The 17,680-nt window shown below is 38.4% G+C and overlaps 1 protein-coding gene across 1 annotated transcript in view; it reads right to left on the minus strand.

Annotated features, from left to right (window-relative positions):
• LOC129668970 (uncharacterized) overlaps positions 1–17,680 on the minus strand; it is a gene marked incomplete at its 5' end in the record, with an annotated part of 287,543 nt that overhangs the window by 146,386 nt on the left and 123,477 nt on the right. The window contains 2 exon segments of the mRNA XM_055597009.1: positions 945–2,323; positions 2,813–2,922. Coding sequence (XP_055452984.1) covers positions 945–2,323; positions 2,813–2,922 — 1,489 coding nt within the window.

A 17,680-nucleotide genomic window follows, 5' to 3' on the forward strand; every position in this document is an offset into this window, starting at 1 on the left:
CATTTGTGCTTTGTTTTCTCCACTGGTAAAATAAGAATTGTAATAGTAATCTACCTTCTAGTATTGAGAGGTCTAAATTCATTTGTATATGTAAAATCTGTGAGCTTTAATAAACTAGTGACTCTGAATCAATACTTATTAGTACACATAAAATGTTTAGAGTAATTCATAGCAGTTCTATGTAAAGCCCATACATATAAAAATTTAATTAAATTGCCTAGGGCAGTGATTCTCCACCTTCCTAATGCTGTGACCCTTTCATACAGTTCTCATATTGTGGCGACCCCCAACCATAAAATTATCTTCATTGTTACTTCATAACAGTAATTTTGCTACTGTTATGAATCATATTGTAAGTATCTGATATATAGGATATCAGATATCGCTGTGAAAGGGTAATTTGACCTGCAACGGAATCACAACTCACAAGTTGAGAGCCACTGGTCTAAGAGATTAAGAATTATTATATTATGATAAAATAAATATGAGAAACAGATAAATGCACACTAGCCATTGAAAATTATGGAACTTGAGGGAAACCTTTATGAGAGAACAAAGGTTATTTGAAAGCTAATGTACTTAGGCTTCTATGCTTAAATCTTTTTATAATAACTAAACAAGAAAAATCTCCTTTTACCTCTTCCAGAATGATTTAACATTATAGTCTTGAATCAGAATAGAGATTGTTTCTATATGCATTTTAACTTTTTTTCCTTTTATAATAGAAGAGATAAAAAATTGTCTAAAGCAAGATATTCTTCATTTTAAAAGTGACATAAAAATCTGGCATTAAGATGCGTAGTCTCTGAATTTCTTATGGGTTTTCTTAAGTGATTTCAGCCCCAGATATATCAAAGCTACTGACACTTTTGGAAGTGTTAAAATGTTATTAATAAAATTTATAAAATAAGATATTTCCAAAAGCCACATACATTTTAACTTACCTGGAGGACGATTATCCTTTCTGCGAGCACCGAGACGATGTATTTCATTTTCTGAATCACGGTAGTCAGATGCCAAGAGATGTCCTTCTCTTTCCTTATCCATTTGAAACCCCTCATTGTCTAATCCCTTCTCAGTCTTTATGAGGTGTCTTTTACTTTCAGGTTCATTTTGATGTCTTTCATTTCCAGATTGTGTCTGATGTATTTCAGATCTCGAGCCTACTTGATCTTTTTCAGTGAAGCTCTGAAATGTTTGAAGGTCATCCTGACATTTTCCAAAGCTATCTTGAGGTGTTATAGACCTAAACTGATATTTTCCAGAGCTGTCCCAGTGTCCTTCATGATCAGAATCTGATTGTTTTCTTTTAACATCTAGCCAGTGCTGTGGAGACTCAGACCTAGGTGCCTCCTTGAGTCTTTCCAAATTACAGGTACTTTGACATGTTTCAGCCTTCTTCATGTGCTTCACAGAATCAGAGGATATCACAGGGCTTTCAGAGTCTGAGTTCACTGTTCTTCTTTCAGACCAAGAATCCTTTGGAAAGTTTTTGTTAGCAGTGCTCTGTTGAAATGTTTTTGTATCCATGAAACACTTTACAGCTTCTGAAGCTAACTCAGATCTTTCTGAATCTGAGTCCACATCACTTGGGTCAGAGTCAGAGTCCATCATATACCTCTTAAATCTTGTTTTTTTTGTTTTGTCAACGTGTATCAGATGTACCTTAGCTTTTGGTGCTCTATCCTTTCTTTTGTATGGGTGCACTGAATAACTTTCAGTATCAGAAATCATCCAAAAATATTCACTTTCCATCATTGTTTCTTCAGATTCCATCATTCGTTTTATAGAATCTGAAGCCATTTGCTGTCTTTCTTCTTTCTTCCTTTCACTGTCAGAGTCAGAGTACCTTTCAGAGTCAAAATCTTCCAGGAACTTTTCTGAGCCTGAGGCCACCCAGTCTTTCAGAGATCCTGGTTCCACCTGGTACTGTTCAATTCTCACCAGGGGTTCCCCAGTTTGGGTCAAGTCTTCAACAGAGACTGAATCCACCGGATATGTTCCTGCTTTAAACAGCTGTTTTCTAGAGTCTGAATCCCTAGGAGATTTTTCTGAGTCAGAGTCTACTCCCAATATTACTGATCCAGAGTCAAGAGATTGTTTATCTAATTCAAAATCTGAGACAATACCTCTGTCAGAGTCAGAATCAATCACACATCGTTCAGAACCAGAGTCTATAAGAGGAGTACCACTTTCAATTATTGTCAGGTCTTGTAGAGTTTTATAAAAAGAACCACCTAGAGTTTCAGATGCATCTGCATCAGGATTTTCTTTTTCTGATTTGTTTTCTTTATCATGTTCCAGTGTAATTGCTTCTTCATCACTTAAAGAAAAACAAACATGAATATATGTTTACGTATTTTCCAGTTGGTACTAAGATATTATGGGTCTATTCAATTTTTTTCTGTAAGAACATACTATGAAGATCATAGTCCTACCCACTGATCATATAAAACAAAAGACAACACGACAACACTAAAGTTTTTGTACCATTATATATATATATATATATATATATATATATATATATATATATATATATATATACTGTGTATATATATACTGTGTTTATTTTACACTCACTTGCATCTTTCTCTCACATTAACACTTTTCCAATGGACTTAAAAGTACCTCCCTGAGTAGGATACTTGCTTGTTAACAAGTGGTATTCTTGTCCCTATCTGTCAATATATCAACATTTATGGATCAAGTACCATGCTTAAAGTGTACTTTAAATTAAAAGTAGAATATTTTTACATTTAAGTCTAGGTGAAAATTGTACATAGGTAGATCTGATTATTAGAAGATTTACCTTGGACTATCAACTCTTTGTGAAGGTGAATAACTCTCAGGTACTCTTTGATTTGGAAGTGATGCATATTGTATGGGAGCTCCATATGAAAAGATGGTTGTAGTTACTGGCTGAAAAACAAATAAATTATAAAGTTATAGCTTTTTAACTTACACACAAAACACAGCACATTAAAGCATTTAAACTAGAGAGGATATTAACTCTCTAGTCTAAGTTACAAAGGCTTCATATAACCTGAGTAAAACTTCAGAATTAAAAATTAAATGCAAGGGTAGACACAGCAGACACATTATGAGATGTTTGTTCATCATCTATGTTCCTATAAACTAATCTCCACTTCTAAATACTGGAACTATGCAACTTAGTCTTTGGACTGCATTTAACTGGCATTTGATTCAAATTAGAGTAACTAGACACACTTTGTTAGATATTTAGACTTAGTATTCAGAAAAATTTCCCCTGCTGGTTGTGTTAAATGAGTATAGGCCATTTCAGTCTCCATGTAAAAGCTAATTCTGTCATTTGCTTAGAGGAGTATAAAAAGTAACCTTTAAAGAAGAACAAAACAGCCATGCATAGATAAAGTACACACAAATGATCATATGCTTCTAGAAAAACAGAAATGGAAATATTTTTTATCAAGTTCTTGATATTTTTTTCTAATTAGTTTTCTTCCTTCAAGTATTAACTCAATTTTTTGTCCTTGAATATTTTAACGGTGTAATAGATTACTGAAACAATTCTACCCAACCTGTCCACTTTTTCCTTCCTCAAGTATAAATAAAGATTTGTTTCTTTCAATCACAGTAAATTTGGTGAGAGATCAGAAATGCAGTCGGTAATTTAATAAAAAAATGGAAGTAAAAATTGTGTAATAAATTTGACTTTCAGACACATGAAAAATACATACAAAGAAAGAAAGTTGAAGGATGACCAAAATTAATTTGATCTATGTGAAAAAATTACTTTTTTAATGTAACTTGAATGAGATATAACAATACAGTTATATATAATATATATTATATATAATATAATATACAATTTATGCAGAATATAAAAAAATTTCCATATTATCTCTTATATTTAAAAATTGATGGTACTACATGAGAGGTTTGAAATCTACTTTCTCAGAAGATAACAGGGAAGCTCGGACAAAATATTTAAGATTTTTTTACAATCTTACAAAAATTATAAAATGTAAATGACTAACAAAGATAACATTTATTTACAAGGAAAATAAACAATAAAATATTAAAATTTCCACATTACAGTAGATGGAAAATAGCATTTAGGATCCAAGATGGATAAGGATCTGAAACTTCAAAATTGGTGAGTGGAGGGGCAGCTAAAGCCAAAACATGGACATTGAGGCTTCCTGGGCAAGAGGGGACAACCTGTGAGCTGAGACATTTTGGATCCAGGTCACCTGCGGACATTTTTGGGGACTGAGAGTGGTGAACATTCAACATCCCTGCACTTCCCCTTGATGGGCCTCCCTCCTTCCTCCTCCACAGAAGGGAGCCCACAGCTTGGTAACTGAGACAGAAGAGGTGGCCAGTGTCAGGCTACAGTACAAGCTTCCCAAGGCCTCACAGCCTAGCAACTGTACCAGCCTCTCATGTCTGCAGCAGTGGCAGTGGGGTGGTAGCAGTGTGGCAGCTAGCCGTCTGAATGCTCCTTGACTGAGAGAACCAAAGTGGCTATTGAAAGTAAGGGTCTCTCAGTCCAGCTGACAAACAGTGGATACCACTGAGCTGACTGATATCCTACACCCTCATTTGCCCCTACAGGGCCAAATATGAGAGTAAAAAACAGGGGGAAACCTTGTGCTTTCTAATTAGGCCTGCAAGAGCACTTTCAAGTGAGTGCATGGAGAGCCCTAGATCCAGGGTTCCTCTACACTGGCAGCCAGACATCAGAACCCTTCCACCCAGAGCCCCACTGCAGGCAACATAGGGATTCTTTGCACAGCATTCTCAGTATTCAAGCCCCTGTTCTGTGGGTCTACCAGTGGAGTCCAGGGAAGCAATTCCTAGAGGTCAGAGAGATCTGAATACCAGGTCAGTACCACAGGCTTGTAGGCCACTGCGGTATTAAGGGTATTTATGCATGCTCATTGTGCCTGCTAACAGCACCAGCACAAACACACACTCCTGCGCTTAAGCCCCCACATTCCAAGCATCTACACCCTCTAGCACCCTGTCATTCAAGGCACACTTCCATGCATACGACAGCTCTTGCTCGCCCACACTTCTGTACACACACCAGCGACATTTCTCCCTTAGCTATAGCTGAAACACAAACACACACTATCAAACTGGTGGGCTTCTCTCATCTTCCTGAAGAATACTCCAGACACCAGAGAAAAACGGATCCAGTCCGAAGTAAGACTCCAGAAACAAGCAGCAAAGGTTAAGGATTAGCAGATGGGTAGAGGTTGGCATCAGAACACATCCAACAAAATCAGGACATCATGGCTTCATAAGCAACCCCTCAAATCAATGGATATTTTAATTCATCAGAAACATAGGAAAATTATTTTAAAGCTATGCTTAAACAGTTATTAAAGGCATGTAAAGAGGAAACAAACATATCTCTCAAATAAATAGCCACACAAATGGAGGCAAATAAAGAGGAAATGAACAATCCTCTTGAAGAAATACAGGCAAATAAAGCAAAACAAATAGAGGTACCAGTAGAGGCATAGAGAAGAAACAAACAAAACTCTCAAAAAAATAGTGGCAACTACAGCCAAACAAATAGAGGTGCAAGTAGAGGCAGAATTAGTGGCATATAGAAAAGAAACGAACAAAAAATAGAGGCCATAATGGAAAGACAGGAATCCAAATTCAAATAGATGAAGGAAATGGTGCAAGACATGAGAACAGAATTAAAATCAATACAGAAAAAACAAACAGAGAAAGCCCTTTAGCTGCAGAACTTAGAGAAAAGATCAGGAACCATAAAGGTAAGCATCTCTGCTGCTGAAGATACACTTGAAGAAATTGATACTTCTCTCAAAGAAAAAGTAAAATCAGGAAAGTTCCAAACACAAAACTTCCAAGAAATCAATGATGCCACAAAAAGCTGAAATCTAAGAATAAAAGGAATAGATGAAAAAGAAGATTCCAAGCTCCAAGGTCCAGAAAATATTTTCAAGAAAATCATAGAAGAAAATTTTCCCAACTTAAAGAAAGAGATGTCCATAAACATACACGAGGCCTACAGAACGCCAAATAGACTAGACCAGAAAAGAAACACATAATGTCACATCATAGTCAAAACACTAAATTTACAGAACAAAGAAAAGATATTAAAAGCAGCAAGGGAAAAAGGCCAAATAACACATAAAGGTAGACCTATCAGAATCACACCACAGTTCTCAAAAGAAACTATGAAAGCCAGAAGGGCCTGAGCAGATATCATGGAGACTCTAAAGGACCATAGAAGCTCTCAGTCAACATAAATGGAGAAAACAAAATATTCCATGACAAAACTAAACTTAAACAAAATCTACACAGTAACCCAGCCCTACAGAAGACACTAGAAGGAAATCTCCAATCCAACAGAAACACAGAAACACCCAAGAAAACACAGGATAAAGAAACTTCACGGAAGATCCAAGATGGCGACCGCTAGCATGCGCTTTATCTGAGGGGCAAAGGACCTGAAATGTCGAAATTAGTGAGTGAAGGGGCTACTGAACCGAAAACAGAGTTATTGAGGCTTCCAGGGAGAAAGAGACTAACCATGAACTGAGTCCCTCTAGAATCAGATCACCAGCAGATTCTTCCAGGGACTTGATCCCTAGGCACTTCCCCATATCCAACTCCCCATTCCCTCTTTGGAAGAGGCAGGAGGCAGCCAGCAGAATCCTCCACAGACCACACCACCTGTGCCCCAGCCCAGCAACAGCAGCAGCTCCAACCAAAGAAACCCCAGCTCAGGATCTGGGTCTGAGAATACCCAACCCTTTCAGGCACTCCCCCGAGAATGCTGCCATAAGCCTGCCCTGGCAGAGCAGAAGGATAGAGAGGCTCACTGAGGGTTCTGTCACAGATCACAGTGCCTGGGCTCCAGCGCAGCTGACTTCTCCTAGCAAACAAACCCCGGCTCATGAGCTGGGAATGAGGTCACTCAGCCCTTCCTGATACTCTCCTGGGACCAACAGCAATAAGGTCTAGCACCAAGCTCTAGTACTGGCGGCCCCTGGCAGAGAAACCCTGGCTCAGGATTTGGGACTGAGAATACCCAACCCTTCCAGGCGTTCCCCTGAGACCGCCGCCATAAGCTTGCCTTAGCGGAGGGGAAAGACAGAGAGGTGGCCTGCAAATTCTACCACAGGCCACAGTGCCTTGGCTCCAGTAAAACTGGGGGGCGGAGAAGGCCCTGGCAAAGAAACCTCGACTCAGGACCTGGGACTGAGATTACTCAACCCTTCCTAGTACTCCCCCGTACCTACCAACCACAGTAAGTTCTAGCACTGGCGGCTCCTGGCAGAGAAACCCCGATTCTGGATCTGGGACTGAGGACACTTGACTCAACTAGTACTCCCCTGGGTCCAGCAGCAGAAAGCCTTCCCAGGAGGAGGGGAAGGACAGAGAGGAGACCTGTGGATTCCACCACAGGCCACAGCGCCTGGGCCCTGGCCTCGGGATCTGGGACAGAGGAGATTCAGTCCCTACTCCCCCTACCCACCCCTACCCCAGCACTTCCCTGGGTCCAGCCACCAAAATCATTCCCTGGTGTAAGTGAAGGATAGAGAAGAAGCCTGCAGAGTCTGACACAGACCACACTGCCCAGGCCCTAGCACTGGCTGCGCTCAGCACAGCACACAGTGCAGGTGGACACCAAGACCTGCTGCTACAGCGCCACTGAGCTGACTGTTAGCCTACACCTGCATTTGTCCCAGCAGGATCAAATCGGAGAGTAGAAAGCAAGAGGAACCATTGTGCTTTCCAACTGGTCCTGCAGGGAGTGAGTGTGCCTTTAAGGGAGTGTTTGCAGAGCCCCAGATCCAGGGCTCCTCTACAGAAGCCACCAAACAACAGATCCCTAACACCCACACCCTTAGTTTGGGCATCATAGGGATTCTTGGGACAATGATCCCAAAACTGAAGCCTGTGCCCTGAGGGGATACCAGTGAATTCCAGGCAAACAATTCCTGGATTTCAGACAGAGCTGCATACCAGTGGCCTGGAGGCCACTGCAGTAGTCAGGGAATCCATGTGTGCACACTGCACATGCTAAAGGTGCCTATGAATAGTGCCAGCATCACATTCCTTACTTAGGTAAAGCTGAAACCACAACACACACTCCCAAACCAGTGAACCTCTCTCATCTTTGTGAAAAACAGTCCAGAAAACAGAAAAAGACAGTCCTAGCCTGAAGCACAGACTCCAGAAACAAACAGTGAGGGTTACAGATAAGCAGATGGCCAGAGGCTGACATAATAACACAACCAACAAAAATCAGGACATCATGGCTTCAACAGCAACCTCCCAACTCAAAGGATACTTCAATTCACCAAATACACAAGAAAACGATTTAAAAACTATGTTTTCCCAGCTATTAGAGGCTCATAAAGAGGAAAAAATCTCTCAGAGAAATGGCCACACAAATTGAGGCAAACAAAGAGGAAATGACCAAATCTCTCAGAGAAATAACTACACGAATGGAGGCAAATAAAGAAGAAATGAACAAAGCTATCAAAGAAATACAGCCAAACAAGTAGAGGCACAAATAGTGATATACAGAGAGGAAATGAACAAACAAATAGAAGCCATCATTAAAAAACAGGACTCCACATTCAAACAGATGAAGGAAATGGTGCAAGACATGAAAACAGAATTAGAATCAATAAAGAATACACAAACAGAGAAAAACTTGGAGCTGGAGAACATACGGAAAAGATCAGGAACTACAAAGGTAAGCATCACCAACAGAATACAAGAGATGGAAGAAAGAATCTCAGGTGCCGAAGATGCACTTTCAGAAATTGATACTTCTCTCAAAAAAGAAAAAAAAAAAAGTAAAATCAGAAAAGTCTTATTTTCTCCTACTTCCAATGTCCAAGTAACAAGACAGGAGACTACCACAGAGGGCCTCTGAAAGACTCAACCTAGCAGTATATCAAAGCAGATACTGAGACTCATAACCAAACAGTCAGCAGAGTGCAGGGAATCATATGAAAGAAGGTGAAGTCAATATGACCTGGAGAGGATAGCAGCTCCACAAGGACCAAATATATCTGGGCGCAGGGGTCTTATATGAGAATGTTTCTCCAACCAAAGACCATGTATGGATATAACCTAGAACCTCTGCTTGGATGTAGCCTGTGGTAGCTCAGTAACCGAGTGGGTACCCTAGCAAGAGGAATAGGGACTATTTTTCACATGAACTCAATGGCGGACTCTTTGAATTCCCCACCCCACAAGGGAGGAGCAGCCCTGCTAGGCCACAAAGGAGGACTTTGTAGCCAGTCCTGAAGATACCTGATAAAACAGTATCAGATGAAAGGGGAGGAGGTCCTCCCCTATCAGTGAGTGGACTTGGAAAGGGGCAGGGAGGAGATGAAGGAGGGAGGGTGGGATTGGGAGGGAATGAAGGAGTGGGATACAGCTGGGATACAGAGTTAATAAAATGTAACTAATAATAAAAATAAAAAGAAATAATAAATTAAAAAATAAGTGGGCTTTATTTAGAGGGGAACTTTTCTTAAGTCAAATAAACATATTTGTGTTATTTTGAAAATAAAATTATTTTTCAATATGAAAAAAATAAAAAAAACAAATTATATATTATGCTGGTTTAGACACAGATTAACATCAATCCCTTATTAGTAGGTGACTTCAATACCACACTTTCTCCAATAGACCAGTCATTTAGACAAAAGAAAGGAAAAAAATATCAAAATTAATTGATATCATACATCAAATGGACTTAACAGATATCCACAAAAATATTCTACCCAAACACCAAAGAATACACATTCTCTCAGTAGCAGTTAGATACTTTTCTAAAATAGATCATATTCTAAAAATCAGAACAAATTGTTACAAATTCAAAATGACTGAAATCACTCCTTGTATACGATCTGACCAAAATGCAATAAAATTGAAAATTGACAGCAAACAAATAGTAATCCCACAAATCATTGGATATTAAACAACTCATTACTGAATTATTAATTGGATAAAGAAAAAATCATGAAATAAAAACAAATTCCTGGAATTAAATGAAGATGAAATTATAACACAATACAATCCCTGAGATTGAAAGCAATCTTTTTTTAATAATTATTTTTATTAATTACAGTTTATTCAATTTTTATCCTCCCTGTAGCTCCCTCCCTTTCCCCTCCCAATCCTACCCTTCCTCCCTCTCCCCCACCTGTGCCCCGCCCCCAGTCCACTGATAAAGGAGGTCCTCCTGCTCTTCCCTCTGATCCTAGTCTATCAGGTCTCTTCAGGAGTGGCTGCACTGTTTTCCTTTGTGGCCTGGTAAATCTGCTCCCCCCTCAGGGGGAGATGATCAAAGAGCAGGCCAATCAGTTCCTATCAGAGACAGTCCCTGAACCCACTTGGACACTGAACTGCCATGGGCTACCTCTGTGCAGGAGTTCCAGGCCATCTCCATGAGTGGTCCTTGGCTGGAGTATCAATCTCAAAAAAGAACCCTGTGCCCAGACTTTTTGGATCTGCTGTTCTCTTTGTGGAACTCCTGTCTCCTCCAGCTCTTACTATCTCCCACTTCTTACATAAGATTGTACAACCACTTCAGCAATCAAATCTGGCACTTTCTCAGACAATTAGGAATAATGCTACCTCAAGATCCAGCTATACCACTCCTAGGCATTTATCCAAATACACTCAAGTATACAACAACGACATACAAACATCAACCATGTTTGTAGCAACTTTATTTATAATATCCAGAAGCTGGAAACAACCAAGATGCCTCTCAGTTGAGCAATGGATACAGCAATTGTGGTACATCTACACAATGGAATATTACTCAGCAATAAAAAAAAAAGGAAATCATGAAATTTGCAGGTAAATGGTGGGAACTGGAAAAGATCATCCTGAGTGTGGAAACCCAGAAGTAGAAAAACACACACGGTATATACTCACTCATAAGTGTATATTAGACATATAATATAGGATAAACATAATATTTGTACATTTAAGGAAGCTAATCAGGAAGGAAAACTTTGGCTAAGATGCTCAATCCCCATTCAGAAAGGCAAAGAGGATGGACATCGGAGGAGAGAGAAAACAGGGAACAAGAGAGGAGCCTACCACAGGGGACCTCTGAAAGGTTCTACCCTGCAGGGTACCGAAGCAGATGTTGAAAGCAATCTTATGAGGGATATTTATATTTCTATGTGCCTACACTGAAAAATCAGAAAGAGCACAAATAAATGGCTTAATGATGCAACTCAGAAAGTTGAAAACTTAAGAGAAAATCCAATCAAATACAATAGATGAAATAATAAAAATCAGAACAGAGCTCAATGAAACAGAAACAAAATCAATGCAAAAAATCAATTAATCAAAGAGCTAGTTCTTTGAACAGATAAAAAATATTGACAGACCTGTGAACCAATTAATCAAATGAAAGGGAATATCTAAGTTAACAGAATCAGAAACAAACAGGGAAACTTTATAACAGACACTGAAGAAGTTTAGAACATCATAAAAATGTAAAAACTGAAAAATATAATGACTGAAAAAATATAAAAGAAATGGATGATTTTCTAGATTCATCCAAACCACAAAAATTAAACTAACAAGTCAGCAACTTAAACAGAGCCATAACAAATAAAGATATTGAAATACCAAGAAAACAAAAAAATTCAGATCCAGATAGATTCACAGTAGAATTCTTCCAAACAGTCAAAGAAGATGTACAGCTAATCCTTCTTAAATTATTCAGGAAATAAAGAAGGAGAAGGAGGAGGAGAGGAAGGAGGAAAAGGAGGATGAGGAAGAAGAAGGGAAGAAGAAAATGATTATTCTAGTTGGAGCAATAAAGGCAACATAAGGAAATTAGAGGGATACAAAAAGTAAAAGAAGTAAAACTATCACTATTTTCAGATTATATATTTTATATTAGCAATCCCAAAATTTTACCAGAAAACTTCTAGAAATGATAAACTCAGCAATGTGGCAGAATGCAGAATGAACATGCACAGATCAATTGGTTTACTATATACCACTAACAAACACACATAGAAAGGGATCATGGATACACTACCATTTTAGTTTCAAAATATGATATCCAGAAAAAAAAAAAACTACTCAAGGAAGTGAATGCCTTCTATAATGAAAACTTTAAACACGTGAAGAAAGATATAGAAAAAGACACAACAAAATGGAAAGACAATAACACGCTCATTGATTGGTAGAATTAACATCATGAAAATGACCACTCTACAAAAAGCTATTGTAGGCATAAGGTTACTGTATAATTCAAATGATGATTTTTGTATCCCCCATATCTGGCAGCAAATCTTGTTCTGAAGATCTCCTGTCTTAAGGTTGTATAAACTCTCCTCTCCAATGCCCCACCTTCCAAAATGTCAATAAAGCTGCTTACAGCCAATCACTGAGCAGGGGAGGAAATAAGGTTTCCAGCCAGGGGAGGAGGAGTTAAAAAGGGAAGTAAGGGAATGCAGCGAGGGGATTCAGCCACAGGCAAAGGTGACACCAGGAGAGAAAGCTCAGCAAGAAAGCTACAAAGTGCAACTATCCTGAGATGTACCCTGGGAGGAAAACAGACTGTTTTAGAGGGTTAAGAAATAGAATAATAACTTCCTGGTTCTTGTATTGTGAAGCAAATTATAAACAAATACAAAAAGTCTCAATTATGTATATGATAGCCAGGTTAGGAGTAAAACAAGAGAAACCAAAATAGTCATATAAAATTAATTGCAACAAGCTACAAATAGATTCAGTGCAATTCCAGTTAAAATCTCCATCTTAGTCTTCACAGAAATAGAAGAAAAGCTATCCTAACATTGATTTGAAACCACAAAGACCTATATTGGCCAACACAGTTCTGAACAAAAGAAAACCAAACCAAAACAACAAAATAATCCTGGTGAGTTTACAATTCCAGATCTTAAGATACATTACATAGCCACAGTAACAAAAACAATATTGTACTGGCACAAAAAAGAGACATGGAGACCATGTAGACCTGAAGAATAAAACTGAAGACCCAAACATGAGCACATGTAAGGTCAACTTGTTAATATTTGACAAAGATACCAAATAGATATAATGGAAAAATTAAAGTATTTTCAAACATTGTCCTTAGCAAACTAGATGTGTATATTCAGATTAAAATTTGTCCCAAAATTATTTTTATTTTTATTTTTGGGGAGGTTACTCAGGCAAAGGTGGACATGAAGAAATGGGGAGATGAGTGGGATCAGAGTGCATGATTTGAAATTCACAAAAATCAATTAAAAGTTATAGAAAATATAAAAAAGTAAAATTATGGGTTGGCAAAAATATTTAGACCCATATCTTTCACCTTGCACAAAACTAATGGATCAAAGACCTTATCCTGAAATCCGAAACACCAAAAATTCTATAAGAAAACATAAACAGTACCCTACATAATACTGGTGTAGTTGTCTGGATAGGGCCCATTTGCCCAAGAATTAAGGCAAACAATTGGCAAATGGAATTTACATGAAACTAAAAATCTTCTGTCTAATGAAAGAAACGATCAATATGGTGAAAGGGAGGCCCACAAAATTAGAAAGAATTTCTGCTGGTCAGAGATATGAAAAGAACTTTAAAAGAAAGCCAAAGTGTCAAAAAATCAAATGACCCATTCAAAATGGGTTTGGGACTTGAATAGAAAGTTTTCAAATGCAGCCAGTCCTGAAGATACCTGATAAGCAAGGATCAGATGGAAGGTTAGTAGGACCTCTGTTATCAGTGGACTTGGAAGGGGGCAGGGAGGAGATGAGGGAGGTTTGGATTGGGAGGGAAAGAAGGAGGGGTCTATGGCTGGGATAGAAATGAATGACCTGTAATTAAAATTAAAAAAAAAAGGAAGTTTTCAAAAAAAGAAAAAAAATGGCTAAGAAATATTTCAATACATGCTCATTATAGAAAGCAATTAGGGAAATACATATCTAGGCAACTTTAAGATTTCACCTTACTCCAGTTAGAATGGCAAAGTTCAATATAACAACTGACAACAAATGCTGGAGGGAATGTGGGGGAAAAGGAACCCTCATTAATGTTGGTGGGATTGCAAATTGCTGCAGCCACTATGGAAATCAGTGTGGAGAATTCTTAAAAAGCTAAAAATAAATCTATCTTATGATTCAGCTATACCACTTCTAGGCATATGTCCAAAGGTCTAGACATCATATATCACAAAAACTTGCTCAGCTTTATTCATTACTTTTCTATTTATAATAGTGAGGAAATAAAAGCAAACTTAATGCTCTACAACTGACAGCATTGCTCTACAACTGAATGGTTAAAATGTTGTACTTATATATTACAGAATACTGTGAGGAAAAAATGAAATCATGAACTTAAGATTTACACAAAGAAAAGGATATCAAGTGCTGGAGAGATGGCTCAGTGGTTAAGAGCACCAACTGCTCTTTCAGAGGACCCGGGTTCAAATCCCAGCACCCACATAGCAGATCTCAATTGTCTGTAACTCCAGTTCCAGAGGATACGACACCCTCACACAGACATGCATGCAGTCAAAACACCAATGTATATAAAATAAAAATAAAAAGAAAAAGAAAAAGAGAAGGATATCAAGCCTGGTGCTAGAAATTTAGCTAAGTACTCAGTGCTAAGTGAAATAATGATTATCAGGGAATATAAAACCATTAATTTACAATACCAGCATAATCCCTAATAATAATCCATAAATACTTGTCATTATGTCAGCAAAGTTAAGTGTAATATTCACCCTTCAAGGAAATTTCACTTTGCAACAAATGGAGACAATTACAGAAAATCACAAGCAACCAAAGTGCAGAGTTGTGGAGCCCAGTCACAATGGATGCATTTATAAAGCACTGCTACATCTAAGACTTGGTGGACATTGTGGAAGAGGGGGCAGATAGACTGTAAAAGCCAGAGGATAAGGACTTTGCTCTGAAATTGTGTCTCCTAGAAACATCAAAATCTACATCTGTAAAGTCACAACAATGTGACTATCCAAATGTAAGCTGAACAAAGACACCACCAACTAACATGTCAAGCTGCATGGGGAAATGCCCAGAAAGGCTCATCCCTAACAGAAAGAACTATAGGCAACTAAGTAAAGCTTAGTGCAGGACAGGTCGCCCTCCCCAGGGAAGAACATACCAATTTGTTGTCAGTGTGCTAAATTGTCAGCCCTGAAAATATACATGTAAATAATATTATATGGGCTCAGTAGGTTATATTTACAAATCTACATACATGCACACATATGCATGCAATAAAAATTAGTTAAAAAAAGAGTACATGAATTTGAAAGAAAGCTGGATGGTGGTCATATTAGAGGGTTAGGAGGAAAGAGAAGGAAGAAATGGAATTACAATACAATCTCAAAAATTAAAAAGTACTAAAACAATTGAATATTAAGAAAATAAGAAACCCAATGAAAAAGAGGTATAGAACTAAACAGTCTCAATATATGAAGCACAAATGGTTGAGTAATTATTTTTTATTATGACCATTTTAATTAATTAATGTTTTGACTTAATGGCAATTTATTCGTTCTGTATCCCAGCTGTAGGCCCCTCCCTCGTCCCTGGCCAACCCCACAGTTCCTCCCTCTTTTCCTTCCATGCAGCTCCCTCACTCCACTGATAGGGGCAGTCCTCCCCTTCCAACTGACTCTAGCCTATCAGTTCTCATCAGGACTGGTTGCATTGTCTTCCTCTCTGGCCTGGTAAGGCTGCTTAAGCCTCAGGGGGAGGTGATCAAAGAGCCAGCCACTGAGTTCATGTCAGAGACAGCCGCTGTTCCCTTTGCTAGGACACCCACTTGGACACTGAGCTGCCATGGGCTACATCTGTGCAGGGGTTCTAGGATATCTCTATGCATGGTCCTTGGTTGGAGTATCAGTCTCAGAAAAGACCCCTGTGCCCAAGTTTTTTGCTTCTGTTGTTCTCCTTGTGGAACTCCAGGTCTTTCATCTCCTCCTTCTTTCGTAAGATTCCCTGCGCTCTGCCTAAAGTCTGGCTATGAGTCTCATGCTTTCTGAGAAAATTAGGAATAGTGCTGCTTCAAGTTCCAGCTAGGACCTATGCATATATCCACTCCTAGCCATATATCCAAAATATGCTCAAGTATACAACAAGAACATTTGTTCAACAATGTTTGTAGCAGCTTTACTCCTAATAGCCAGAATCTGGAAACAACCCAGATGTCCCTCAATGTAGGAATGGATGCAGAAATTATGGTACATTTACACAATGGAATACTACTCAGCAATTAAAAACATGGAAATGAAATTTGCAGGAAAGTGGTGGAAACCAGAAAATTTCATCCCTAGTGAGGTATTCCAGAAGCAGAAAGACACACAGGGTATATACTCACTCATAAGTGGATATTAGGCATATAATATAGGATGAACCTGCTAAAATCTGTACACCTAAAGAAATTAATCAAGAAGGAGGATTCTGGGCAAGATGTTCGATATTATTCAGAAAGGCAGAGGATAGACATCAGAAGAAGGAGAACACAGGAAATAAGGCAGAAGCTACAGAGGGACTCTACCTAGCAGGGTTGAGTAATTTTTTAATTAAATTTTTATTTTTTATATTGATTACAGTTTATTTACTTTGTATCCCATCTGTAGACCCCTCCCTCATTCCCTCCTAAACCCACTTTCCCTCCCTCATCTCCTCTTTGTCCCTCTCTAAGTCCACTGATAGGGGAGGTCCTCCTCCCCTTCCATTTGACCCTTGTTTATCAGCTCTCACCAGGACTGGCTGCATGTCCTCCTCTGTGGCCTAGCTAGGCTGCTCCTCCCAAGGGGTTGGGGAAGTCAAAGAGCTAGCTGCAGAGTTCATACCAGAGACAGTCCCTGTTCCCCTTACTATGGAGGCCACTTGGATACTGAGCTACCATGGACTACTTCCAAGCAGTGGTTCTAGGTTACATCCATGCATGGTCCCTGGTTGGAGAATCAGTCTCAGACAAGCCCCTGTGCCCAGATATATTTGGCCCTTGTGGAGCTCCTTTCCTCTCCAGGTCGTACTAACTCTCTCTTCTTTCATATGATTCTTTGCACTCTGCCCAAAGTTTGGCCATGAGAGAACAGGAACTCAAAGATCTAAGAACCAATATGAAAGCACAACTGATAGTTTAGCAATTGATGAAACAGATATATTAGTGAACAGGAGGTTAGATATTAAAAATATTAAGAAAAAATAATTAGATAAAAAGAAAAATCTATGGATACAAATATATGGAAAAACTTAAATGCCTGTGTCTTCAGAGATCCAAATGAAGATCAAAGAGTTAGGATTATAATTCAAGGAAATAAAAAATAAAATAAAATTTTTTACAAAAGAAATATACATAAAAACTTATGGGCCTTAAATAAGAAAAATTAATTGGCATCTAAGCCAAAACACATCAAAGTCAAACACTGTGAAAAGTAAAAACAAAGTAAATAAAAGCAAGCAAGCAAACAAACAAAAAACACTGAAGAAATTACACCTTTCATGTAAAGAAAAAACATGAAGGAAACAGGATCTATTTCTTATCAGAATCCATAAAGACCACATGAAAATGGAAAAAGTTTCAATGCTCAGGAAAAGTATTGTCAGTCCAGGATTATATGTACAGCAGAAATATCCTTCATATATAATAAGAAAAC

The sequence above is a fragment of the Psammomys obesus genome, unplaced genomic scaffold, assembly GCF_907164565.1.
Source record: "Psammomys obesus unplaced genomic scaffold, mPsaObe1.curated_primary_1811, whole genome shotgun sequence".
NCBI lineage: Eukaryota > Metazoa > Chordata > Mammalia > Rodentia > Muridae > Psammomys > Psammomys obesus.